The sequence below is a fragment of the Carya illinoinensis genome, chromosome 1, assembly GCF_018687715.1.
Source record: "Carya illinoinensis cultivar Pawnee chromosome 1, C.illinoinensisPawnee_v1, whole genome shotgun sequence".
Classification (NCBI taxonomy): domain Eukaryota; kingdom Viridiplantae; phylum Streptophyta; class Magnoliopsida; order Fagales; family Juglandaceae; genus Carya; species Carya illinoinensis.
In genome coordinates this window covers 50,485,683-50,512,860 of record NC_056752.1, presented here as the reverse complement: position 1 = coordinate 50,512,860, position 27,178 = coordinate 50,485,683, and the positions used below count along the sequence as shown (strand labels likewise).

General features: G+C 33.1%; 1 protein-coding gene and 3 long non-coding RNA genes across 4 annotated transcripts; 1 reads left to right on the top strand and 3 right to left on the bottom strand.

Moving 5' to 3' along the window:
• Nucleotides 1–10,813: 10,813 nt before the first annotated feature.
• LOC122281760 lies at nucleotides 10,814–14,118 on the bottom strand. Its single transcript, XR_006230310.1, has 2 exons — nucleotides 13,850–14,118; nucleotides 10,814–11,109 (listed from the first exon to the last, which is right to left on the bottom strand). It is a non-coding gene; the product is annotated as an uncharacterized LOC122281760 (long non-coding RNA).
• On the top strand, nucleotides 11,347–13,306 carry LOC122281750. The gene is made up of 3 exons (XR_006230308.1): nucleotides 11,347–11,521; nucleotides 12,208–12,315; nucleotides 12,898–13,306. It is a non-coding gene; the product is annotated as an uncharacterized LOC122281750 (long non-coding RNA).
• A 1,544-nt stretch (nucleotides 14,119–15,662) lies between the features above and the next one.
• LOC122281746 lies at nucleotides 15,663–16,330 on the bottom strand. Its single transcript, XR_006230307.1, has 2 exons — nucleotides 16,062–16,330; nucleotides 15,663–15,956 (listed from the first exon to the last, which is right to left on the bottom strand). It is a non-coding gene; the product is annotated as an uncharacterized LOC122281746 (long non-coding RNA).
• A 1,488-nt stretch (nucleotides 16,331–17,818) lies between these two features.
• LOC122281721 (putative leucine-rich repeat receptor-like serine/threonine-protein kinase At2g19230) lies at nucleotides 17,819–25,709 on the bottom strand. The gene is made up of 13 exons (XM_043093471.1): nucleotides 25,455–25,709; nucleotides 24,097–24,622; nucleotides 23,018–23,505; nucleotides 21,846–21,978; nucleotides 21,544–21,615; nucleotides 21,161–21,232; nucleotides 20,994–21,074; nucleotides 20,467–20,624; nucleotides 19,483–19,688; nucleotides 19,259–19,385; nucleotides 19,088–19,150; nucleotides 18,796–18,985; nucleotides 17,819–18,437 (listed from the first exon to the last, which is right to left on the bottom strand). Exons 1-13 carry the CDS (start codon nucleotides 25,627–25,629, stop codon nucleotides 18,011–18,013), a joined length of 2,718 nt encoding a protein of 905 aa, XP_042949405.1. The 5' UTR covers nucleotides 25,630–25,709; the 3' UTR covers nucleotides 17,819–18,010.
• Nucleotides 25,710–27,178: the final 1,469 nt, after the last annotated feature.

Sequence of the window (27,178 nt, the reverse complement as noted above, 5' to 3'; positions counted from 1 at the left end):
AACATGAAAAATACATACTCCACAGTTGTTGTGGCCCCATGTATTCTACGTGTAAATAGATACTCCATAGTTGTTGTGGCCCCATGTATTCTACACAAACTTGAATTAACATGAAAAATATATACTCCACAGTTGTTGTGGCCCCATGTATTTTACGTGTAAATACATACTCCACAGTTGTTGTGGCCCCATGTATTCTACACAAACTTGACTTAACATGAAAAATACATACTCCACAGTTGTTGTGGCTCCATGTATTTTACGTGTAAATACATACTCCATAGTTGTTGTGGCCCCATGTATTCTACACAAACTTGACTTAACATGAAAAATACATACTCCACAGTTGTTGTGGCCCCATGTATTCTACGTGTAAATACATACTCCACAGTTGTTGTGGCCCCATGTATTCTACACAAATTGAATGTATTCAAGATGAAACGTGACTGGAAAACGAAAGGACTGGAGCCCTGACGTAACATAACGTGATTTAAACATAACTTGAAATACATGACCAACTTGAGATAGAAACATTTCGTAACATGGCATAACATATAATAGACAACATATTTAACATGACATACTTGTAATGTACAGTAATACATGACAGAATATATTATGTAACAGATAAAAATTGATGACAGAATAAATTCTGTATAATAGACAATTACGTGATAACTTGGCATGGCATGACATATATGATAACATACATACATACATTGTAGTTCCTTTACTTAGCACACATACACAGTAGACTGCTAGTAAGTTAAAAGCTAACTTACCTCGATCTCCGTGTTTCTTATAAAACTTCAAGTGCAATCACGAGGAACTGTAATTAGTGATTCTAAAAGTTAGAACTAAATCACTAATAATTTGAAATATGGAAAATACTAACTTAAAGAGTAAAATTTTCAATTTACTCTCTACATGTGGGAAAATGACCGTTTTACCCATAACTTAAGGATTTTGCATACTAACTCCAAAAGTTTCCAAAATTTACATTCCTCATGTAAATTTTGTCCTAAACTTAAATATCAACTCAGAAAAATTTAAAACAAAACACAATTATGAAGAACACACTATGGCCGAAACATCCATAGGCCATTTCCCTTGATTTTTGTTGCAATTCCTTCCAACTTCAAAACTCATGCTTAAACCAAAATTTTGTAACAAACATCTTCCAATCCTAAGTTCAAAACCATACTTAAAACATCCATTTAGAAAAAGCTAATAATCAACACCAAACTTTTTTGTAAAAAGATCCAAGCACTTGAATCACAAGTTTTGACCTTAAATCAAAACATCTCCAAGAATTTCAAAAATCAAATCTTACTTCTAACATATTCATAATATCATCCTAACATCAACCATACTTTAAATCATCAAACTAAAGTCACCAAAATCACAAAATAAAATTTGGAGTTTTTGGTTTTACACTTAGTCCAAAAACAGAAACTTTTTCCTCAACTAGTTTTGATAAATCTCTTGATCTATGACTTATAAATATATGATCTTCAAAACAAACCATTACATGGTTTAAAAAGATGTCCTAAAACATATACAAGCTTCTAATTCAAGATCACATGGTTAGAAATTAATTAAAACATAAATTTAGCCAAGAATATCCACACTTTGGCTTATCTGAATATCTCTTTGCATAAAATTTCATATCTTTGAAACTAACATCAAATATCTTCAAAATAATAATATAACATGTATATAAGATGTTTAGGATCCTCCAATAAAATTATCAAAGTCATTAGAATAGGTTTAGACTACCAAAGAGTTAAACTTTCTCAAAACAGAAACTGTTTTTCCTCTTCCAATTTCTAAGTTTCTAAATCTAAGAAAATCTTTTATCAAAACCATTAATCATGAAAAAATCCTCAACCAATAGTCATATATACATGTTAACAATACTCCATAAAAATTTCGAACCAATATCTATCCATTAGCTTGGTCAAAAACTCCAAACTATAACATATTCTCCAGTTTACCTCCCAGAATGACCTTTCTATAGTTTATACAATATTTGACTAACCAAATGATCTTCAAATGGGGCAAATAAGATATCCATGTAAACTAGACTAAAAAATGAACAACTTATATGAAGGAGACTTTATGATAAAACACTTACAACAGCTTCGAAATTGACGTGCAAAATACCTCCTAAAAGTTGTCCGAGAGAGAGTGTTTGATATTCTTTCAATGGAAAGTGTAGATGAAGATAATTTCGTGGGGAGAGATGGCTGGAGATAATTATGGATGAGATATGGAAGAGATGAGGCTGGAGTTGAGAGTTGAGTGTAGTTTTCTCCTACCCAAAATATCTATAAAAGATTATCTCATAATATTCTATCCAATAGTATCTACAAAAAATCAACTTAAGATATTTTTATCTAATAATATCTATAAAAATCAACTCAAAATATTTTTACCTAATAATATTCATGAAAATTACCTCAAGATATTTCTTTTTATCCAATAATATCTACAGTTTTGAACAGACGTTTTGTCCGAAAATATGAAAAAATGTTATTGCGCCATAAGACTTTAAATAGCCCTCCGAGTCTAATGGCACAAACCATAATACATTTTGACACTTCTAACTATTTCCAATAATCAAAAACACATTTCTGATACCATAGTAAATAATAACACTAACTATGTAGTTAGACAAAAACCTATACGATTAATGGATTCGTGAAAACTTATGGGGTTTTCACGAGGTTCCTAAAGTTAATAGAAATTTCACAATTGAATTTCTAGCGGGCTGTTACAAAAACTGTCAAGAATTCTATTTCCATAGGGTCACTCACCTCGTATTCTGGTTTACTAACTATTAAAATCACATGACCCCTCTCATCTCGAAGAACCATACCTACACTAGATCTGCACTGGTCATGGAATATAGCACCATCGATGTTAAGCTTTAAGACCCCCAAGGGTGGAGGTTTCCAACTGCATTGAGGCACCACCCCTTTTCTCTACTCCTCTATTTCAGATTTGTATTCTTGTTGAATTGAAAAGGCATGATCCAGCACTTGCTCAAGAGAAAACTTATTCTATTCATACATAAATTTATTTCTTCTATAGCATAGTCCCCACGAACATAGAGCCAGTTGTTCCATCTCACATTCTCTATTCCTTGATGCCAACTGTGTCATAACCTGAACAAAATCCAACTAAACTTAGATATCCTGCAAGAATTTAAGTTGGGCTAGGAAGGCATCCTTGAAACTTGTACAATTGAGCAGAGCATGATTGATTTCCTCTTCTTCCACTTTACACCACTGACACAAAGCTTCTGTCTTTTTTTGCCTGTAAATTCTTTAATGATGATATCCCATTTTTACACACCCTCCACACAAAGATCTTTACTCGATTAGGAACCTGCAACTTCCATATTTTCCTCCACATTCTTTTATGCTCCTCTCAATATGATACCTCACCCTCTTGGCTATCTTCAGCAAAAGACATGAACAACCTGTAAGCACTTTTAACACTAAAATGTCCATTCTTTTCATGTTCCCAAACCAGATTATCAGGCCTACCATTAGAAGCTAACACCATATGTAGCACTTCTTCAGCTTCCCTTGGAGGTAGGCATCTTCTAACCTTATCCATATCCCACCTATTAGTGTTGTCATCTATCAACTTAGAGACCTTCCAATTCAACTGAGTTTGAGAAATTGAATCCGATACTGGGACCAACTTATGATTTGGCAACTAGTAGTCAAACTAAATATTAATTGCCTTACCATCTACTACCCTCCACCTGCACCCTTGTAGTAAGTATTTCTCAGCTTCCCATATGCCCCGCCACACAAAAGAAGGTGATGCTCCTAACTTAGCCTGTTTGAAGCTGGTAGAAGGAAAGTATCTAGCTTTATAAACCTTGTGTAACAGCAAGCCTTCCTCCTTTAGAATATGCCAACCCTACTTATCCAAGAGGGCCATGTTAAAGGTCTTCAAGTCCTTAAAGCTCATTCCCCCATGCATCTTTGAATCACACATCTTCTTCCAACTAACCTAGTTTATTTTATTTTCCTCATTCTTTTGCCTCCACAAAAACTTTGCTATCAAACTCTCAAACTTAGAACATAAAGAACCATATAACTTAAAGCAACTCATAGTGTAAGTTGGGATAGAGAGGGTTGTTGCTTTAATGAGCACCTCTTTACCCCCTTGAGATAACAATTTCTCCTTCCATCCTTGTAACTTGGTCCACACCTTATTCTGCAACACAGAGAAAGCTTGATATTTTCCTCTACCCACCATAGGAGGAAGGCCAAATACTTGTCATAGTTTTGATGTTGTTGGACACCCAAAAAATGCATAATCTTAGCTTGAGTATTAGTAGAGTCATTTTTACTGAAAACCATAGAAGTAGATGACTTTGAGATTACATTTGATAGATAAGATGAAATGAGAAATAAGGAAATTATATTCAATTTTTTTTTTAATTTTATAGTATTTTTTTTTCAACTTTTTTTTTCTCATTTATCAAAACCTAATAAAATATCTTAATTCAACTATTTCATTACTATTCACAATATTATGAGATACTCCAAGTGTCCAAATGAGTCCTAAGAGAAAAAATTGAACATTTGGAGTATTTCTAAATTTTATAAATAATAGTGAAATAGTTTGAATTACGATATTTTATTAAGTTTTGAAAGATGAGAGACAAAAAAATTAAATAAAAATATTATAAAATAAAAAAATTGTTTGAATATAAAGTTTTAGTATAATTTTTTTCTTGAAATTTAAAAAAGTTATATTGATATTTGTGTTATATTTTGAAATTCGTAAAAATTGTTTTTATTTTTGTGTGTTAAATAATGATCAGGTAATGATTAAAAAATTATTCAAATTTTTAATGATTAGATGTAGAAGTTGAGTATTAGATGATCATATTTCTTTCTTATGTTTCCCTCTCCCACTTTACTTTTCATGATTTTCTATTGATTCTAGTTTCTTCATTAAAAATTTTAATTAAAGCAATCATGGAAATCAAGACACGGTACATGAAGGAGATCACTAGAAAGTGGCAAGGCGATCCATGTGTCCCAAGTGAATACTCATAGTCCTGGGATGGTTTAAATTGCACTAACAACAATCCTAGCTCCAAGAATCATCTCAGTGTAAGTGCACCTTTTCGAAACATAAAACTTCTGTGGAGGCATGCATGATGCTGTGAAACTTTCATGTTGACGGAAACTACAAAGATAGTGGCTCCCTTGTTCATGGGGGCCAACTACAAAGATAATTTTTCTTATTGCAAGTACTCAATATTAAACAATGGCAATAACTTTTCCTTGTTTCATAATTACAAGGATGCAGGAACTTGAGCTCAAGCAAATTGACAGGATATTGCTAGTTAATCAATCGTTCTCAAAGTTCGAACCACTGCTGCAGTCATTCCATGTGAGTCTTTAATTTGAAATGTGATGGATATTTAAGCGTTGAGTTTCTAAACACCAGCAGGTTGAGCAACACAGCTTGCCAGCTTGAGATTACCAATTGGTAGATGGACGGACTCCTGATTGAATTTGCTTAGATGTTAATAATTATTAGAGAGTGTATATAAGTCATGTTATTTAATGTTGATTTTCAAGCACTGAAAACAACTTAACTCGCTAATATTCTTGTGCAAAATCTTTCTTTATTTTTCAAGAATTTATCATTTAACAACTTAATAGGCCATCGCAACAAGTTTTTGAAACAGTTAAATAATGTTACTCATTATCTAATGATGTGATATTAAATGATTAAATACTATTTATTAGATTTTACTAATAAAATTATTATCTAATATCACATCATGAATAATAAGAAAATGATGAATAGATTTATATATATATATATATATATAGCTGATTTTGGACTTTCAAGAGCCTTTTGCCAATAAAAGTGATTCTCATGACGTAGCTCCAATGTTGATTCTGCATGGTTCATTTTTTTTTTTAGAGATAAGACAATATGAGATAAAATAAGATAAAATCTTTTGAGATATGTTGAGATGAGATGAAATAAAATGAGATTAGATGAAATATGTGTTTGTTTTTAAAGATGAGATGAGATAAAATTTTTTGAGATATTTTGAGATGAGATGAGATGAGATGAGATTAGATGAAATACGTGTTTGTTTTTAGAGATGAGATGAGATTAGTTTGACTTTGTTATAGTTAGTAATATGATGGGACCCACAAGTACTTGTAGTACTTTTTATAATATTTTATTTATTTACCAATGCTGCAATTTTTTTTCTACTTTTTTTTTTGCTGCTTCCTTTGTTTATTTATTTACTAATGGTGTATTTTTTTTTTGCTGATTCTTTTTTTTTTAACTGAGAGAAACCATTTGGTCTTTTTTTTTTTTTTGGTTTGGTTGCTTCATTTGTTTATTTATTTACCAATGATACATTTTTTTTTTGCTGCTTCCTTTTTTATTAACCATTTGGTCAATTTTTTTTTCTGCTTATTTTGTTTATTTATTTACCAATGGTGATTTTTTTTTTGTTGTTTCCTTTTTTTTAACCATTTAGTCTTTTTTTTTTGTTGCTTCATTTGTTTATTTATTTACTAATGGTGATTTTTTTTTCTGCTTCCTATTTTTTTTAACCATTGTCTTTTTTTTTGTTACTTTCTTTATTTATTTATTTATCAATGGTGTAATTTTTTTTACCAAAGAAACTTGAGATCTTTTGAAATGAAAACTTGAGAAGAAACTTGAGATCTTTTGAGATGAAAACCTGAGAAGAAACTTGAGATCTTTTGAGATGAAAATTGATAGATTAAAATGTGTATTTATTTTTATAAAATTTCTGACAATACATAAATTTTGAGAAGTTTTCAAAGTTTTAGTTTTTAATTGCAAAAACAAACGAGACCTTATTCTAAGCCAAAAAAACCAAAACAAAACAAAACAAGAAGAACAAAATTAGGCTCTACAAAGCAACCGGTACATGTATAGAAATGTCATTTCCCACAAATTTAAGATTAAATACCTGGAATTTCAGCAAGTTTTCTACCACCTGCATGCAGATCGCTATCATTTCCTGCTGCGAGATTTCATGAGTTGCTTAGAACAGCACTCGCTAAAACAGTAAAGGGCCATAATTTCAAAGAGTGGTGCTACATCACTGAAGAATGATGCAGCCCGAAAACTCACTCAACAAGTAAACAAGTTTTTATTTTTATTTTTTTCATTCATTTTGTTTATATTTTTAATATTCACAATATCACTAAAAAATACTTCCTTAATTACTAAATAAAAAAATAAAAAATCAATTCGAGTTCCAAATTGAGCCCGAAAGTATTTCTGAATTTCAAAACAAGAACCAATAGTACTAGTGCATGCTGCAGAAAAAGAAGGTATTACTGTGAGAAATGATTTGTGCAGTCGGCGTGCAGTCGCTTTGAAAAAAATAAATTAATATAAGACCTATATGAAAAAAAAAAATTATTTTTATAACTTTTTTTTATTCATTCTGTACAGCCATGAAAAAAAAATATTTTATAATATTTTTTTATTCTGCTCTGCTAGGGACAAGCGGGGTTTGCAAGCGGGGGGTAATCGGCCGTACTTAAAGTGCTTACGTGGAAAAAAAATAAAAATAAAACAAAAATTAGAACTCACTCTCTATCTCTCCTTCCGATTTTGCTTTCTTGCCATTTCTAGTTGCAGGCTACAGTACAGACTACAAAGAGAGAGAAAAGATACAGGTTATATAGAACAAATGAGTGGCAAAAGCCCATAGAAGCTTCACTTTTCTTCGTCTACATAATCATCAACCCCATAACCTTTTTCTTCTCTGTTTCTTTGTAGTCTGTACTATAGCCTCCATCTCTTTCCAATTTTGCTTCAGAAATTGTGAGAAACGTAAAAAATGCAACCAACGGAGGTTAGATTTTCTCTTTCCGATTTTAGATCCTCTGCAAAAAGCTTATTCTCTTTTTTATTTTAGATCCTTTGCAATTCAAACAATTTTTATTTCTCAAAAATACAACAAGAGGCGAACGAAAGGGGGGAACAAAGCAGAACCAAGATAAATTTTTTTTTTTCAATTCCAGCAAGTCCTTTCTTGCTATTCGTGGGATTCGATGCGTTCTGCGATGACAAACTTTGTGGGTTTGAGTTTTGGTGACTATCAGTTTTTTTTTTTTCTCGGTGGTTTCCAGAGTTACGAAAATCTATTCTCGTTCTCAGTGGTTTTTTTTTTTTTTTGTGTGGTGGCTGAGCTCATCTGAGTTTGTCGGCAATTTCTGGTGATGACTGAGTGGTGGTCGACCACTTCTACGGTGCTGGGCAGTGGCTCTCTCGGTGCTTTCAGTTGCCGTGGGTCATCTTCTATTGCAGGTCATTGGTTTGCTGCTGTCGGCATTCTCTAAGGGTGGTGGTGTGCGAAAGTCTAAGGAGAAAATGGGTTTAAGGACCAAGAACCCAGAAACGACGCCGTTTCCATAAAGGGCTGCCACATCATCAAGCCGTTTGTGTGCCGTTTGCTCCTTGCGACTGCATTCAGCATTTTTCTTTTTTATTTATTCCGTACAGCTGACTGCATATCAACTGTATTTATGGACTGCATTTAACAAAGCCCTACTACTATTCGTGTTAATAAGCACCGAACTACCGACGTACGTACGTACTCATAAATATTCTCTCCTGCTCAATCGATAGCACAATAGAAATTAGTAATTAGAAAGACCCAGATGGATGGTCAAGAAAAATTACTTTGATTATCTTGTACCCTTTTTTGTTTTTATGTTTAATATCAAATAATTACTTCGGATAAATGTTACTTATATAAAAAGAAAAAGAAAAATGATTTATACAAATTGTACAAAGAGTAATGTTGACTATGACTTCTGATCCTTTGTCTGCATCCGTGGGTACATAGTAGTACCCCATCGGCCATCACAGACCATAGAATTCAAGTCCCAATAAACGAAATGAACACCACTTGTCATATACAATGACTTCTTTATCTTATTTTTTCAAGTCTATCATCAAAATTTATTTTTTTTACTTTTTATATTAATTTGTACAACATATCATATATTACAATATCTTTTTTTAATATTATTTTTTTATTCATTTTAAATATTTTCTCTAACTACTAATAATAACTTTATATCTTTTCATATATATCTCCCATATATAATATGATGAGTAATGTTACATACAGTCATTTTTACATACTCCCTGCGCACTCCACTGATATGATTGATTGGATTAATTTTTTTTTATATCCAACCAATCATATCATTGGAGTGCATAAAAGAGTGCATAAAAATGACTGCACATAAAATTTTTGTAATATGATAGTCTAAATTAAAAAAATAGAGAAAAATTAAGAGAATCTATATATAAAAATATGGTACCTTCCAACGACTTTGGCTAGAATTTGTTTTTTGAACAATGAAATAATGCATGGTGTCTTGATCATTTTCACTTAAAGTAAATTTGACTTAAACCAAACAAAATCTAGTTTATTTTTTTATTTTTTTGAAAGTTTAGACAAATTGTAATGAGTAGTTTGAAAGTGTTTATATTTAAATAATTTTTAAAAAATAAATGAGATAAGATGAGATGAAAAAAGAAGAAAGAATATGAGAATTATTTCCAAATATATCCTCAAACTTCTGGATGCATAAAAGTCAAAGGCATATAAACCAGAGTGCTAAAGAGTAAATGAGAGATAAGAGAGTGGTGCTTGTGAGAAAGTGATATAAAAGGCTAAAATGAAAATAAGATAAAAATGAAAGGAGGATGAAATGAAAGAGAAATAATAATAAAAAAAATTGTTTAGACAATGAACATTACCCTCTAATTTATATAGTTAATGGAAAATAGAAATAGAATAGACGATCCATTAGATGAGACTTTTGGTCATGACTCATCTTTCTTTATATTTTATAGAAAATTGTATTTTACAAAATCTATTGTCAATGGTATAAGCCTTACTAATATATTTTATTTTAGCAGGTAAATCCTGAATTTGTATTTCAAACACCTCTCTAAATCCTTTTACCATTTAAATGGATCTCTGGAAAATAAAAATAAAATTAAAATTAAGGGTAGACTGTTGTTACATGGATCCTAGGAGACCTTAAGTTATATGATTCAGTTTGGTCAAGTGCTGGTAGCTAGCAGGGCTGATTGTATGAAAAGCTGTTAAATTTTGGAGGTGAAAGAAGTGCTGGGTCGATCATAATTTATGCTAAGACCCCAACGGGCTCGATACTATCCAACCACCTTGAGTTTCATCTCCATGGATGGGCCCACCGTTTATAGACCAACGTAGTCACAAACTAGGCTCCGTTTGTATTGAAAAATAATCTCAACTCATTTCATCTCATTATTAAAACTTATCATTTTCTTTTATTTTGTTTCTTAAAATATTATAAATTATACTAGATACAATCTAAGTTGTATAAAGGGCATACTTTTTTTTTTTAACTTAGTATTGCTTATTAAAAAAATAATTTTTTTTTTTATATGAGTTCTAGATTTATTTAATTTTTTTTTAAAAAATATGTGAACTTACACATCACAAACTACATATTATTATAGAAAAATTTTATATACCATACTATCACCTCACTTGTATCTTACTAAGTAAGATGTAGCACATTTATCACAATTGAATGATCATTTATTATATACTTCTTTATCATCAAATGATGATAAATGTATCACATCGTATATAGTATGATTGAAGTGGGATGGTGGTGTGATATATAACATTATTCATTATTATATATATTATATATATCACAAACTGCAGAAATTCTTTTAAAGAAGATGGATCCACGAGGAATTTCTTTTATTCATGAATCATTTCATTTGATTTTAGCAAATAAATAGGCTAATTTATTCTCAGAAATCAAAGTGGTAAGTAAAGTGCAGAAATTCCCATTATTCATGATATATATGAATTATACTGCTGCCCGCATAGGTCTCGACAGCATCTGAAAGATGGACATCAGTACTAAGCTTTGGGTGACCCATTCTCGGGAGGTGTCTCGATGGAAGCAGCGCAACACTGGCAACAAGACCCCGGTCGTTTAGGCGTGCAACATACACAAGTAGGACATACAACTGAAACTAGGGCTGTGCATCCGGACCGGATTTTTTTCCGGTCCGGTGCGGAATCCGGAAATCCGGATGGATCCGGGCGGTTATCGCCCGGATTCAACCCGGGCGGATTAAATGATATAATGTAACCGCCCGGATACGGTTACGGATACGGATTCTAACCCGGTTATCCGTAACCGGCTATGTTTTAAAATATTTCAGCCGACAGGTTACGGATAGGTCTCTCGTTCACTGTGTGTTTTGAAAAGAAAATTAGTCTCCTCTCTCTCGCTCACTCTCTCACTCGATCTGAACACTGGACCAAGAAAACCCTAGATCCCTCATCCCATCTCCCTCTCTCTCGCTGCCGCACTGAAACCTAACTCAAATTCTGAGTCGACGTCGTTGGCAGTTTCCATCACAAATAAACTCTCTGGTATGGCTCTTTCTCTCCCTCTCTCTCATTTTGAATATGCCTCTGTGGTTTGGTTTTGTATAGGCCTTAGGATTTCGTTCATCCAGGACATATGCTCTTGTAATCAAGTCCATAATTTCGGTGGACTTGATAATTTCTCTACCCTAGAAGAAGTTCGTTTTTAATTTCTCTACCCTAGAAGAAGTTCGTTTTTAAATGGTTGATAGAAATCTCGATGGCCATGTTTCCATTGTTTTTCACAGATCTGGGTTTTTTTGGGCTAGATTGTTTTGCACATATCTGGGTTTCTCTCAACTTTTTAATAGATTTGGGTTTTTTTGGCCAGACTCTTTTCTTTGCTATTGCTTTCTTTTTGGGGCTAACCATGTGTGAGGTTAATGGGTTTCTCTGAACTTTCTAATAGATCTGAGTTGTTTATGTTACGATTCTTTCTATTTTTGTACCTCGGCTTGGGAAATTATTAGATGGGTTAATGGAGGAAAGCTCGAGGATGTGAAGGGCAAAAAGTATTTCTGCAGTTATTACAGCCCCTGATTCTCTATCTTGTAACTAGGGTTTTGGATGTTTTGACAGCACCCTGATTCTCTATCTCATAAGCTCGCTATCTGTTTTGGATGTTTTGGATAATAGTTTTGTTCTTTTATTATGTCATGATTCAATTGGTTATAAATGTGTTATTGGTTTAGCTTGGTATTGTCCACTTGGGGGATGTCAGCATGACAGGGGTCATCAAATCTCCGCATGAGATTTTCTTGTAAGAAACCCATGGGATATGGGAACTGATGCGAAATCATGTAATTTCTCTTTATCATCATTTTGCTTAATTGAATTGGTTGTAAATTGATAAATGTGAAAATTGATACATGCGCCTGTGATCGTTGTGTCGTGGAGTTTATTTCCTTTTGAGTTTTGTTTTGTACTAAAAATTTGCAAGAAAAATGTAAATCTTGAGAATCGAAACATGTTTTCTACAATTCAAGTGAAAAGAAAATGAATCACTCTGTTTTGCAATTACTTTAAGTTGTTGAGTTTGGTAGCCTTTCTAGATTCTAGCACAACCATTTATTTTATAATGACAATTTATGAGTTCCTGATAAGGATATACTCATACCTTGAACTTTAAGGAATACATAATTATTAATCTTTTTATCTTTAAATAAGAGTACTGCTAACCAATCATATGAAATTTACTATTTAAATAATCATTTTGACGTGACACCATTATGTAGTGACATGAGATTTCACTACTAAGGTTTGGTTCCCCCTTCGCTAGAATATGTTGATTGTGAACATTATCAAAACATATAACATAATGTTTGCTAAAAGTTTTACCATTTTTTTATTTGGTCTCATATATGATGTTTTACTTTAATCAGGAGGAAACCAAAGTCGTAACCATTGATGGCTATGAAGATATGTCAGAATCAGACAGTGCTCTCTTGTGTGCTACTATTCTGCAGCCCATTAGTGTGGGTATAGATGGCTCCGCTATGGACTTTCAACTATATCTGAATGTAGTATCTTTTAATGTATTCTGTTATGCATTGTTGGGTGACCCTTTGCACTCTTTTCTGAAATATCCATATGTCTATATGATTTACTTTTTAATTTGTTGATTACAGGCCATCCATTTACCAGATCAAGGTGAAAGAAATCAAATATTCCCCCAAATTCAAAATTCAAGATTCAAGATGTGAAGAGTTATCATATTGTATTAGTTTAATTAGTTGTCATGTATTATTATTTATTTATTTTTTTGTAAATTTATGTTTTGCACTGTGATGTAACAACAATATTATTTAGTTTGCATTTTTATTTATTTTTTTCTTCAATTTTTTTTTTTTTAGAAAATTCTTAGTGTTTTAATTATTTTTTTTTAAAAAATCTAGGCAATTTAAATATGAGATCAGATTTTTTTAAAAAAAAAAAGTGCTATAATTTCTTTTTAAAGTTATAAAGATATTTTTAGAATTTTAAGAAATTTTTTTTTTATACAAAACCCGGATTGAATTCGGGTATGACCCGGCTATCCGGAATTTAAGTAAGAAAAAACAGAAAAATCCGGATATCCGGTTACAATCCGGATATCCGGATTGAATCCGGTTATCCGCCCGGATTGAGTCCGGATTCAATCCGGGCGGATAACCGCCCGGATTTTGAAATACGGATCCGGATCCGGTTATGGCCGGATACCCGGATCCGGATCCGGATGCACACCCCTAACTGAAACCCAAAACAAAACGAGATTTGTTCAATTAAAATCTAAAAATCTTATAGTCATGATTGCTAAAAGTATTATTTATGATCAGGCTATAATGGAGTTTTTACCTTCTTGAGCAAACTGAGCTGCATCGCATATTACCATTGGAAATAAGATGATTGCAAACATAAAGAGGGTCACGAAAGCGGGCCTCAAAGAGTTTCCAGCCATTTTCTTTTTTATTATGTAATAGATTTGCTAAGATGAACACAAATGAGGTTATATGATGAGGCATATTTATACATCTTCTCTAGCCTTGCATCAATATGACAACAATATAGGACATCAATTTTGGGAAGATAATCAAGCTACCGATTTTTTTGGCTCGCCAACGTGAAGAACGTGTAGATATGAGGATGGGAGGCAGCTACCTAGGCAGTTGAGAGGTTTACTTCGGTTGGACAAAATTGGCTTACCTATAATTAGACTTTAAATTGTTACGTTTTGGGTTATTTGTTGTTGGTTTGTGTTGGCTCGTTTTCCTTTTGTTTAGTGGTTAGACAGTTTGATGTTGTAATATTGATATTCCTGCCTTTGGGGAGGTTATAATTTATATATGAACAAAATGGGAGGTCTAATTTTTTTTTTTTTTTAAAAAAAGAAAAAGTTATTCTATAATCATAAATAATAATAATAAAAAAAGACGTTCTTTCATTTTTTTTTGGAAAAAGCTTCTCTAGCCTCGCATTAGGTTTCAGCACGATATTTGTTTAGATATTTTTAGCTTTGTTTGAACAGGAAAAAATTGATTTTCCACTCTCTAAAAAGACATTGATACATGCTACCATACAAATCGACATGATTGTGCTGATGACCATTAAATAAAGCAAAGTCAATGGTCTAGTTTTGATCATAATTTGATTATTTGAGCCCCCAGGAGTTTTGATTTGATTGGTCTGAGATTTAGATCATAGGTTCCCTCCAACTCACAGACGTCATCCGGTAGCCGATCATTTAAAAACAAACAACTTTAGGATTAGGATGAGCGTTGCATTGTCATTTTCATTGTGGATAGCATGCAAATCAATGGCTCACTAATTGAAGGGAAGAGCTGACAAATAGGAGGTTCCATTTATGTTAGAGTCTTGTTACTCATAAGTCTCACATATTATATATTTTATTTTTTTTATTTTTAATTTTTTTTTTAGATTTATTCTTTTTAAACTAATTTAATTTTTCTACTCATTATCTATATATCAAATAATTAGTAAAATAAAAAAATTAAAAAAAAAATATGTGGTATATAGTGTATAGACTTATATTTAGAATTTTTCTTGTATGAGAAGTTAGAGGTGAGAGAAAAGCTGGGTCAAAGTTAGGGAAATGCGTCTTTGCTGTCCGGGCTTGACTGCCCATTTTGACCGTTGGTCAATTGTTTTTTTTAATAATTAAGAAAATGATTTTAAATATATTAGTATATATTTTTTTATTCAATGATGGAAAAAGTGATTAAAAAAATGTAAAATAAAAAATAAAATGGCAGTGCGGTAACCTGCATTGTCCATCATAATTTATGCTAGAACCTCAACGGGCTCGATACTGATACAACCACCTTGAGTTTTATCTCCATGGATGGGCCCGCCATTAGTAGCCCAACGCACGTCACAGCAAAGCCCATTGTCTTCGTTGCCTTTTTCTTATGCTCTGTTTCTTAAAATATTATAAAGTATATTAGAAACAGTTGTAAGTCAGGCGCACTTTTTTTTTTTTTTATATAGATATAGTGAGTTTTACTATTAAAATAATAATTTTTTTTATATAAATTACAAATTTATCCAAATTTTTTTTTTTAAAAGGTTAAACGGAGCTTAGACACATAAGGCTGCATATTATTATATATATTATATATCACAACCTGCAGAAATTCTTTTAGAGAGAGGATGGATCCACGAGGAAGTTCTTTTATTCAAGAATCATTTCGTTTGATTACAGCAAATAAACAGACTAATTTATTCTCAGAAATCAAAGTGATTTGTAGAGTGCAGAAATTCCTTTTATTCATAATATATGTATTATACTGCTGCCCGCACAGGTCTTGGCAGCATTTGAAAGATGGATATCAGTACTAAGCTCAGGGTGACCCATTCTCGGACGATGTCTCGATGGGAGTAGCGCAGCACTGGCAACAAGACCCCGGTGGTGCAGGTGTGCAGCATACACAAGCAGGACATACAACTGAAACCCAAAACAAAACGAGATTCGTTCAATTAAAATCTAAAAATCTTGTAATCATGATTGATACAAGTAATATTTATGATCAGGCGATACGGGGGATTTTACCTTCTTGAGTGAACCGAGCTGCATCGCATGTTACCTTTGGAGATAAGATGATTGCAAACACGAAGAGGGTCACGAAAGCAGACCTCAAAGAGTTTCCAGCCATTTTCTTTTTTATGATGTAATAGATTTGCTAAGATGAACACAAATGGGGTTAAATGGTGAGGTATATTTATACAGCTTGTCTGGCCTTGCATCGGGTTTCGGCACGGCATTTGGTTAGATATTTGCAGCTTTGTTTGAATGGGAGAAAATTGGTTTCCCACTCTCTAACAATTATATAAGGTTACATTCTTCGACTTTGATACATGCTAGCTTGTACAAATGGACATGATTTGTGTTGATGGCGATTAAACAAAGCAAAGTCAATGGTATAGTTTTGATCGTAATCTGATTATCTAAGTCCCAGGAGTTTTGACTTGACTAATCGGAGATCTGGACCAAAGGTTCCCTTCAGACGTGGCTGATCATTTAAAATCAACCTTAGGATTGGGATGAGCCGTGCACTGTCATTTTCATCGCGGACAGGATGCAAATCAATGGCTCACTAATTGAAGGGAAGAGCTGACAAATAGGAGGTTCCATTTATGTGATTTATGACTTTGAATGAACCTACCTAACTATAATGTTTTTCAACCGGATTGTGCTTGACTTGACAATTCATGACAATGCTCAATTCTGTTAGCAAGAAAGGCTATTTCATTAAAAATGGATACATCAAACAATACGAATGAAAACGATGAAATTCAAGATTAAGAACAGTTTCACATTCTCTCTATATTCATATTTATTTTATACATACGAGGTGTGATTGGAGTTCGGGTCGGTTTACTTCCAAAAATTAAGACAAACCAATCTCGACACAAGCCATACAAATTTTCCCGGACTCTGCCGACTTGTTTTAGATGTCGAAGACATCAATATCCAAAATATATTTTTCATTACTTACTAACTTTCAGAGTAGCTTTGAAATACAAGAGACCCTTATTTAAATAAGGGAGAATTGAAATCTCACGCAAAACATTAACCATAAGTTTATTACATATGTGATCACTACCATCAAAGAAATGAAAACTACAACTCGGAAAGACATCTGATTTACTGTTTTCCACAAGTGGCTATAAAACAGGCAAGCACCCTGATGTATATCTTTTCATCAAACTTCAAATCCACCGAGTTTCACCAATTTGAATTTTCGTATGATCTAAAGAGAGTTCAGCTACTGGAATTCTAATAAATAAAATCAAGTTAATTGTCAAAGTTTTGACTGATATTACAGTGAGGCAAACAAGTTAGTAAACATAGAAGTGGGATTATAGCCTCAACAACGATTTTGTGGAAAAGGGTGATTGTAAATATTTTTGTAATAGTTAATTGATTTATTCTAAGTAAACACTTTTAAGAGTGTTTTCTTTTTATTATAGGATTTCACTCAGTCACACTTTCTTCCTTCTACAACAAGCATTATTTTCTTCTTCCGACTTTTGGAGGCCTGAAACACTTTGCTTGCTTCCGCTGCTTCATCTTGCTAGGCTGCTAGCTTACATCCCATATTCATTGCTGGAAAGTTCTCTTCTTCTTACTTGATTCTTAATGGGATGATGATAAACTAAAAGAAGAGGATCTTATTTCTGAAAGTGACTTGAATTGATATTGATTTATTGGTCCCTTAACATGGTTGCATAAAATCTATTCAACTTCCTCTCCTTCATGTAGATTAGCATATATGGATTTCCAAACACTGTTTTAGACACATTCGAAATACAAACTAGTAATCATTGTACTTCATAAGTCCAACGGAACCTAGAAAGCTGTTGAAATGCATAATAGTATTCGGTCTCATACTCGATTGAAAAAAAGATACACATGAAACAAGGATATAATAAGGTCTTCAAACATATCACTTGTCATATTGCATTGAAGGAACTTTTGCGCATAGTTTTCTTTAGAAACTATCTAGCGATGGGAGCAATTTCTGATTCTAGCTCCACATGGAATGTGTTGTGTGGCATGCTTGAAGTTCTGCACTCAGTTGTCATCCTTTGATTTCTTCCACGAGTCAATACCAGAGCTAAACATTCCTTTAGTTCTGTCAATACCTGACTCATGTCTGGCCTTTGGATTGCAACCGGCAGTGCGCACGACATGGCTATTTCCACAATTTTCCAAGCAGAATGGGTGCTGAATTCTCCTTCAAGTCTTGGATCAACAATATTTTGAATATCTGCCCTTTCAATCAAAGGATTAACCCAATCAAGTATGTGATTGTTTCGCATAGGACCTCTTATTATTGCAGGGCGACCAGTTATAAGCTCCAACAAAATAATCCCAAAGCTATAGACGTCACTTTTTTTATTGGAGTTCCTAGCTGTAGGAATTCTGCAAGTAGAACACAGATGAGGGTCAATAGAACAGTATAAGAAACCCAAATACTAATTTAAAGCTTCAAATTATTACTTATAATAATGCTTGATTTCTTGATCCTTACTTGAGTAATAGCAGGAGGCATTCTAAAAATTTAGACAACTTGCACTGGTGAATAAAGCGAGGGTGTCCAATTTACACAACTCGCACGTTGAATTAAGGGCAGGCCATACATTTTGGAGATTTTGGATTCTCAAGGGAAAAACATATTTTGGCAGTAGAAAATTTTGGTACAAGAACTTTGGACATGATAATTGATTCCAGTATAACTAAAAAAAGAGCTATGCAGAAATCAGTAGGTCTGAACACTTACTCTGGATCGACGTATCCCCAAGTGCCAGCTGGGCGAGTTGACACATGGGAATCACTTTCGGTGGTAAAGGCTCTAGAAAGCCCAAAATCAGCTATCTTGGCTTGCATGTATTCGTTTAGTAGGATGTTGGACGGTTTTAAATCTCTGTGGATGATAGGTGGCTTGCAACCATTATGTAGATACTCCAACCCTGTAACTCCACCAGTAAACAACGTGGACTTATTCAAGCAAAGAAAAAAGAAATACAAAGATGCTGAAGATGAATAATTATGTGGTTAATTTGTTTGCAAACCGTGTGCTGCGTCCACTGCAATACAAAGTCGCTCATTCCATGTTAAGACATTTGGGTTTGTCACTGCAGCAAAAACATTCCAATTTTGTCTAATTCAGTTTGGTTGTCATAAAAAAATACCCCAGGTTTTTGCAATCATGCGTCAGGTTGCAAAAACAAGATTGCAAATACCTGACAAATGTTGCTGCAGATTCCCGTTAGCCATGTACTCGTATACGAGCGCCTTGTTTTCACCGTCATCACAGTATCCAACAAGAGTAACCAAGTTTCTATGATGAACTACCATTAAGAGCTGTGCCTGCATTTTGAAAAGGACTTCCATTGTTTAGTTGCGCGAAATTGTAGTCATTGAAACTTTCAAGTAATTGCAAACACTGGCTTCTATTCCATCTAACCTCTGCTCTAAATTCCTTGTACCCTTGCTTTGATGAAGGAGAGAGAAACTTAACGGCAACTTGAATTTCATCTTTCAATTTTCCGAGGTACACGTTTCCAAATCCTCCTTGGCCAATGATGTTTTTAAAGTTATTGGTTATCTTGACAACCTCAGAGTAGCTATATTGTCGATTCTTTGATTTGATGCTGGGTTTGGTAACCGTGGCTACAGCAAGAAAGATTATCAAAATTGAATCATTCACCTCTGCTAAAAATAAGTTTGCAGCTTGCATTGTCATGTGCTTAGTTTATGTTTTAAATCTCTCATTCTTGTTATAACTACAATTAAATGCCGAGACCACTTATCCTAAAGGGGAATGCACATTAACCCTCATGCTTGGGTTTCTGCATTATAGTTTTGACAGTGAGTAATGCTAGAAGAAGTCCTGGATTTCATGCTTGGGATGTGTTAGATCCCTTTTCAAGGTCAGCCTCAAGATTTTGGGGATACTTGATTTTACAAAATAGCAGGGGATTGTGTTGCGATGGTTATATGGTATAGATAGTACAAACATGAATGGATAATGAATGGGAGGATGAAACTCTTTATTTTTAATATTACCTTAATGTTTGAGCAAGAAAGGGCATCAGGATGCCAATCTAAAGAAGGATAAATATTGCCGACCTCTCAAAACTAGGTGTAAACATGAGTATGGGGACAATTGAACCCAAGCATCAGGCGAGTAGAATGAGCACATTCATCGCTTTCACCTACCATGGTGTGCCGCTAATGTAATTCATTTATCGATCATTTGCAGTTTCCTTCCATGATCGTGTTCTTTTTTATATCTTTCTATAATTTTTTTTACGAATTAATTATAAAAGACTTCGGTTTATCACAAGAAAATAAGGTTAATTTCCATTGAGTGCTATATCTTTGTAAGCAAGCTCGCCTATATAAACTGGGATAACAACTATGCAGCAGAAAATAAAGAAGGAACTACCTGATCCTCTTTTCCTTCTATATATAGCAAGAGCACTAACGATGAAGAGAAGGATCGAGACTGCTGTTATAAACGATGCAAGAACTGGAATGACAAACTCCTTTTTCTTCTTTCCCTTACATGAGTTGTACAGACAAAGATCTGGACGTGCATCAACCCTTTTATAAAGTGCATCAAGGCATCAAGTAAAGATGTCAGGTCAGTTATTATATATTAGATGATGCCATCCGTCATGCAAAAAAAAAGGAATTACAATTGGAAATATACTTCTTCAAGCATTTGCAATGTACAGAAAAAAAGGATAAAGTGGTTATAACATTAATAAGGAAATTGAGAAATAGAAATATTGCGCACGACATGGCTATTTCCACATCTTTCCAGGCAAAAGTAGTGTTGAATTCTCCTTATTGGATTAACATTTTATTTATTTTATATATTAACATTTCTCATCGCGTGTGGGCCATACTCTCATTTAATGAATGGCCCAACAAGTGGAATATTTTATATAGGGAGGAAGATAATCTAACCTTAGGTCTAATTTTCCATTTCTAAAATGTTCCAGAAGAACCTCAGGAATTGAACCTGTGAACTTGTTCCCTCGTAAATCCCTGCAAAGATAGTGTTAGTAGATCACTTCAAATTCCTTTCCTGAAGATATTGTTTGCAACACCTAGATCAGAGTTCCACGACTTACAGAGTGTTTAAATTAGGTAGCTGTTCCAAAACTTGTGGCAGTGGCCCAGTTAAATTGTTAAATGACAAATCTCTGAAAAGGAAAAAAATATCTTGCATAAAAATCCTAGCAACTTAAACAATTGTTTTCAGTGCTTGAAAACCAATATTAAATAGCAGGACTTGCATATAAGTATAATTCTTTCCAAGTAAAAGTTCCTGGAATCAAATCCCACAAATTAATACACACTCTAATTATTAACATCTACAGAAATCATGGGTCCATCCACCAATTGGTAATCTCGAGCTGGCTGACTGTGTTGCTTAACCTGCTGGTGTTTGGCTAATACTGGTGTTTAGAAACTGAATGTTTAAATATTTGTCACATTTCAAATTAAAACTCACAAGGACTGCAGTAGTTCGAGCTTGGAGAATGAAGTAGTGATATCCCCTGTCAATTTGCTTGAGCTCAAGTTCCTGCTTGAAATTATGAAACGAGGAGGTTATTGCCATTGTTTAATGTTAAGATGCAATAAAAAACTAAATAATAAATAATAAATTAATTCAAGTAAAAAAAAAAAAAAAAGAATCTCTTGTAGTTGGCCCCTGTGAACAAGGGAGCCACCATCTTCGTAGTTTCTGTCAAAATGAAAGTTTCACAGCATGAATGCCTCCACAGAAGTTTTATGTTTCGGAAGCGCACTTACAATGTGATGATCCTTGGAGGATTGTCGTTAGTGCAGTTTAAACCATCCCACAAGTATTCACTAGGGACACATGGATCGTCTTGCCAGTTTCTAGTCACGTTGTAGCGTGTCTTGATTTCCATGATAGCTTGAACTAAGATTATTAATGGCAAAACTAGAATCAACAGACAATCATTGAACAGTAATGTGGGAGAGAGGGGGAGGGAGAATTTTAGATACAAACCATCCCATGAGTAATATGAAATGTGACACTTTGAACCAAAATTTACAGCAGATGCACAGATGTGCCTTTTCCATGAGGCTAAATTTGCCTGAATGTTGTAGCATGTATGATACTTAAAGCGAATTAGAACTACCATTAACGGTTCATTTGTGGATTCTATGGTGACGGGTAAAATTGCCATCCATGATACTATGCCATTTCTAAGAACTCAAAAGTTTGCTTTGGCAGTTAATTGTATGACCACAGGGAAGATACCCAGGTTTCAGTGATATATAAATTAAAAAAACTGTTGACAACAACAAAATTATTCTTCTGAAGATGTGTGGTTGTAATTACATCATAATAGTGTACACTCTAACCATGTTACATGTAATTCCCCTATGGTACTGATAGATTTCCCATGAGAGGATCGGTTCACAGTTCACACTAAACTGATGCAACTAAATTGGTACACATCTTGGACGATTTACACCCAGTGTGGGACACCCCTGCAAAAGGATGCAATGTTAGAGTATGTTGGGGGCTTTAGTCCTCCCAAGACTTCAGATATAGGACCATCACCACTCACACGAGTGGTATGATGTTGGTTAAGGTTTAATCAAATTAGTATCACAGTCTTAGAATTTTTAGATTATTGTTTGGATATTTAATAATTAGTATCATAATAAGGTCCACATTATGGAGGTCAATGTCAATAGAGTAAACCTTCAAGGAAGTTGGATTCGGAAGAGTAGGGGAATAGTTAAAAAGTTGAGTTGATCAAATTAGTATCAACGGTTTTAAAACTTTTGAATCAATAGTTCAACCTTTAATAACGACATTGAGAACATAAATTATGTTTTGTTTTGTTGAGAAAAGACTCCTCCTTATATATACAGAGGACCATCACCAAACACCGAAATACTGCACTTAATCCGTACAAGAAAATAGAAAAGAGAAGAAGGCATACCGTCCTCTGTGGCAGTTGGTTCATTTGGTAGCTCTACCCACTCGAAAATCTCATAGGCATTGAGGATTGGAGGAAGATGAGTTCCCTGAGCCGCATTTATTGAGAAGTGCAAGCTCGACTCTCCGGTAATTGGCGGATTATCTTGGACTATTGTATGTGGATTTAGATAATCAAGTATGAGAGATTCAGTCAGATAGCGTTGACCATCCAAAGAAATTGTCAATTCCCGCTGCTGGCCAGGTTCAAGTTTCTCAACCTCAGCAAAGTGAAAGTAACAATAATATTTTAAAAGAGGATTTAGCGTGAAGTAATCTTTTAAGGGAATGCTCGCGTTCTGTGTTTTGGCAGCAGTCTTCATCACTTCAGCTGGCAATCCATAAGCTCCATCACTATTGGAGGCCGTGTTAATGGTCGAGCTGGAGGCAATTTCAATCCAATCATCTTTTAGAGAAGAGTGCCAGTACCGATCATACGTATCATTTGGATACCTAAATGGCAGCATTTTTTTTTCCCCAGATAGTGTCAGAACAAAATGATACGTACTTGAACAATCAAGCGCTAGCTTTTATATGAATTGATGAACGCGAGCCAAAGATGAATAAACGCATTGAAGATATGTTTTAGACGTAAAGAGATATAACTAAAAGTAAATATATAAAATTATTTTTATTATAAAATAAATCTAATATACAAATCAAAATTTTCGTTTATAAAATTCTAAACGCAATGTTATAATAAATTGTAATAATGCATGCAATCAAGATGTATGTAGAATCACCGGTACAAGAGATTAAAAAAAATTTAACAGTGAATATATAGAGCAGCTTGCTTAACAAAGTAGACTAGAGCACCGATGGTGGTAATGATAGTATAATTTTTGTTTTTCTTTTTTAAAGTATTTTTTTAAAAAACATAAAAAATACAATACTAAAATATAAAAAAACTCAAATGACAAATCTTAAAAAAAAAGAGGGAGAAAATCGATGCATGACTTTATTGGTAAGAATTATCTGTGGGAATCTTTTCCCTAACAAAATATAAATTGGATCCCTCATGAGGATGGTATGAAAATGATTCACCTGATTATGGAATTGTCTGTTCTGGGGCCAACATCGCTTCGCCAAAGCTTTGACAGTGCCCCGCTCTCGATGCGATACATGGAAGAGTCCAAATGCCGTAGCTCCAACGCTGAAATGAAGGGTACACCTTGGCTAATGTTCACAAGACAAACATCTATGTAATCCCTCGAAGCTACGTGAATTATCTCATGATAGGTTCCACTCGTATTGTCTACTGTTCTCCACTTATTAACCCCAAGATATAGGTCAAATACTGGGCCCTCGTCTTTGCCATCATAATTTCCATACGTGAATCTAGCTCTGATTAAGTACTTGTTGTTTTTGCCTTGCTTAGGTCGCAGGGTGTAACAATTTCTTTTTCCGCGAGGAAAGCTTCTGAGTGTCTTTCTCACCTGATCATGATATTTATTTCCAGACACCGTTCCAACTATTCCAGTATCTATAAATCTTTTATCTGACGTGAAAGGAATACCTCTCGGGTCAATGTAATTATCTTCATTGCTACCACAGTCAATGCTGATGAAACCTTGAAATTTTTTACACCAAAAAGAGAGTTAGAACAAAGCAATCGATTAATTTATTGCAGCTCTAATCAAATAAATTCAGCCAGATCATAATTATCAATCGGCGTCTTAATTTGTCGCGCACACACTAGAAATCCAGCTTGTAACATGTTCGAAATTAATTTCGAACAGCTCAACCTCCAAACACTGCTTACGGTAAGACTTGAGCCTTATGATCAATTAGCACAGCTTTTTGTCAAAGAACTCGCATGCCACCAAAAACCGTATGTGAGTTTATTTGTCAAATAAATCGTGGGTTTATTTGTTAAAAAGATACGTATTATTAGATCTTCATTTTTCTATTGGGACAAATGATGATTTTATATAGTTAAAGAACAAAAGTTTTGAGTTTGGATTCGAATTCTACACTTTATCTCACTTAGTTAAAAACTTCACAAAAATTCTAGTTTTTGAAGGACAAACATTTTGGTTTTGAAGTACTAAAAGATTAAAAAAAAAAAAAAATCAAGTCCTGAAATATAATTGAATGTAAATAATACAAACATAAAACAGGGGTTAGTACTTCGTTTATCAACAATGTTAAGACTTTCTTTGATTTTTAAGTAATCAAATTAAGCAAATCTAATTGAAGAAATTATTATTCTTTAATTAAAGAATTATTCAAATCTTATTCATTGAGTTGGCGTCAGAGAAGATAATGTCATAATATAAATTTAATTGTTAAACTCTTTAATAGACAAATAGCTGTATTTTTATTAATATATATACATATGCAGGATGTATCAAATTTGCGTCAGACGAAAACTTGCAACCAAACTTCAATAACTTAAATACCTGGAATTTCAGCAAGTTTTCTTCCACCATGACTAATATTGTTCCCTGCAGCAACGTTTTCTGAGTTGCTAACTCCAAGAACAGCACTCGCTATAACCAAAAAGAGGCACCCTTTCAAAACCAAAAGAATTTCTGTAATTGCACGGCCAGTATCCATCTCTGTCTTTCTAACCATATTTTAGTGCCTTGCAGAGGAAGATCGGATTAGTAGCACTCCAACGACGTGGGTGTTCCAGCAATAAATAATGGGACCACGGCTGGGTGGTGTTCCAGCAGTAAGAATAATGCTAGTCATAAAAGCCGACCATCGATTTTTCTTTTTTCGTTTTTTAATTTCTTGAGTAAGAAAGTATTTTTAAATGATATTGTGGATTTTTTTTTTAAAATTATTTAAAGATATAATAAATAAATAAAAAGAAGAAGAAAGATTAATGGCCTATTCGGTGGCCACTATCGATGGCTTTTGTACGTGGTTATAAAAGGATCACCAGCAATAAATAATGGAACCAAGGCTGATTTGGATAGCAAGTTGAAATAAGATGATTTATGAATATTAATAAAATATTTGAGTTAAAATAAGATAAATTATAAATAGTTTGAGTTACAGTATTTTATAAATTTTAAAAAATAAAAAATAAATTAAATAAAAAATTATAAATTTAAATTATTATTATTAAAATATTATTTTTATTTTAAAATTTTAAAAAATGGAACAGTTTGTTAAAATGTTTGGTACGCGTCACCTGCCACTCGCCCCCCAATAATTTCTTTGTATCTTCCTTAAATTTTCAATTTCTCTCTCCCCAACGTAGAAGAAAAACTTCGACTTCGATTATCTTGAATTTATGTTGTTATATTTAATGATAGATTAAGGGGACGTTTTGTAAATATAAGACTTTTTAAAATTTTTTATAATTTCATTCTCAATTATCACTCAAATATAAAAAAATTTTCAGTTTTAAATTTTCAAATTTTTTATTTGATAATTAAGCACGTAATTATTATTCAAACACAAAAAATAATACTGAAAATTTTTTATTTGATAATTAAGCACGTAATTATTATTCAAACACAAAAAATAATACAACTTTAATAATTTAAAAAAAAACATAAAAATTAATATAACTTTTATAAACATCAAAAATAAAAATCATATTCAAACAAAATTTTAATTTTATAATATTTTTATTCAATTTTTTATCTTATTTTTTTAAAATTTAATAAAATATTATCACTCAAATTATTTCACTATTATTCACAAAATTACGACATTTTAAGCATCCAAGCATTCCTTGAATACCTAAAGAAATATTTGATCGTCCTGATAATGACTTGACAAATTATATAAACAATTATTAATGTGTTGATGAATTCTTGTATATTGACAAGTTTTGAAGATATGTTTTTTGAAAAAAATTGTCGGAGTTAGGCTCCGACTCAAATTTTGAATTCCGAAAACTCCGACTATGTCGAAGTTGGAGCCTTGTTGGATTTGGCCAGAGTTGAAAATTTGGAATTTTTGCCCAACCCTAGTCAAATAGTTCTTTAGGCTTCAACTGTATTCCTTTTGACCTATGCGTTCTGTGGATGCGGTACCGCTTGGTCTAACGAACGTTTCTTAATTGAGATAATAAATGAATTTTTTAAATTTTTGAATATTTTATATAATTTTTTCTAATCATTAATTAATCATTATTTAAACACAAAAACCAATCAAAAACTTC

Bases quoted from the DNA above. Each gene is read 5' to 3' on its own strand.
- LOC122281721 (XM_043093471.1), bottom strand. From the start codon at position 25,629: ATGGTTAGAAAGACAGAGATGGATACTGGCCGTGCAATTACAGAAATT. The intron at 24,623-25,454 runs GTATTTAAGTTA...AAAAATTTCAAG, and splicing joins AAAACTTGCTGAAATTCCAG to GTTTCATCAGCATTGACTGT. The intron at 19,151-19,258 runs GTATTTGCAATC...TTTTTGCTGCAG, and splicing joins TCTGCAGCAACATTTGTCAG to TGACAAACCCAAATGTCTTA.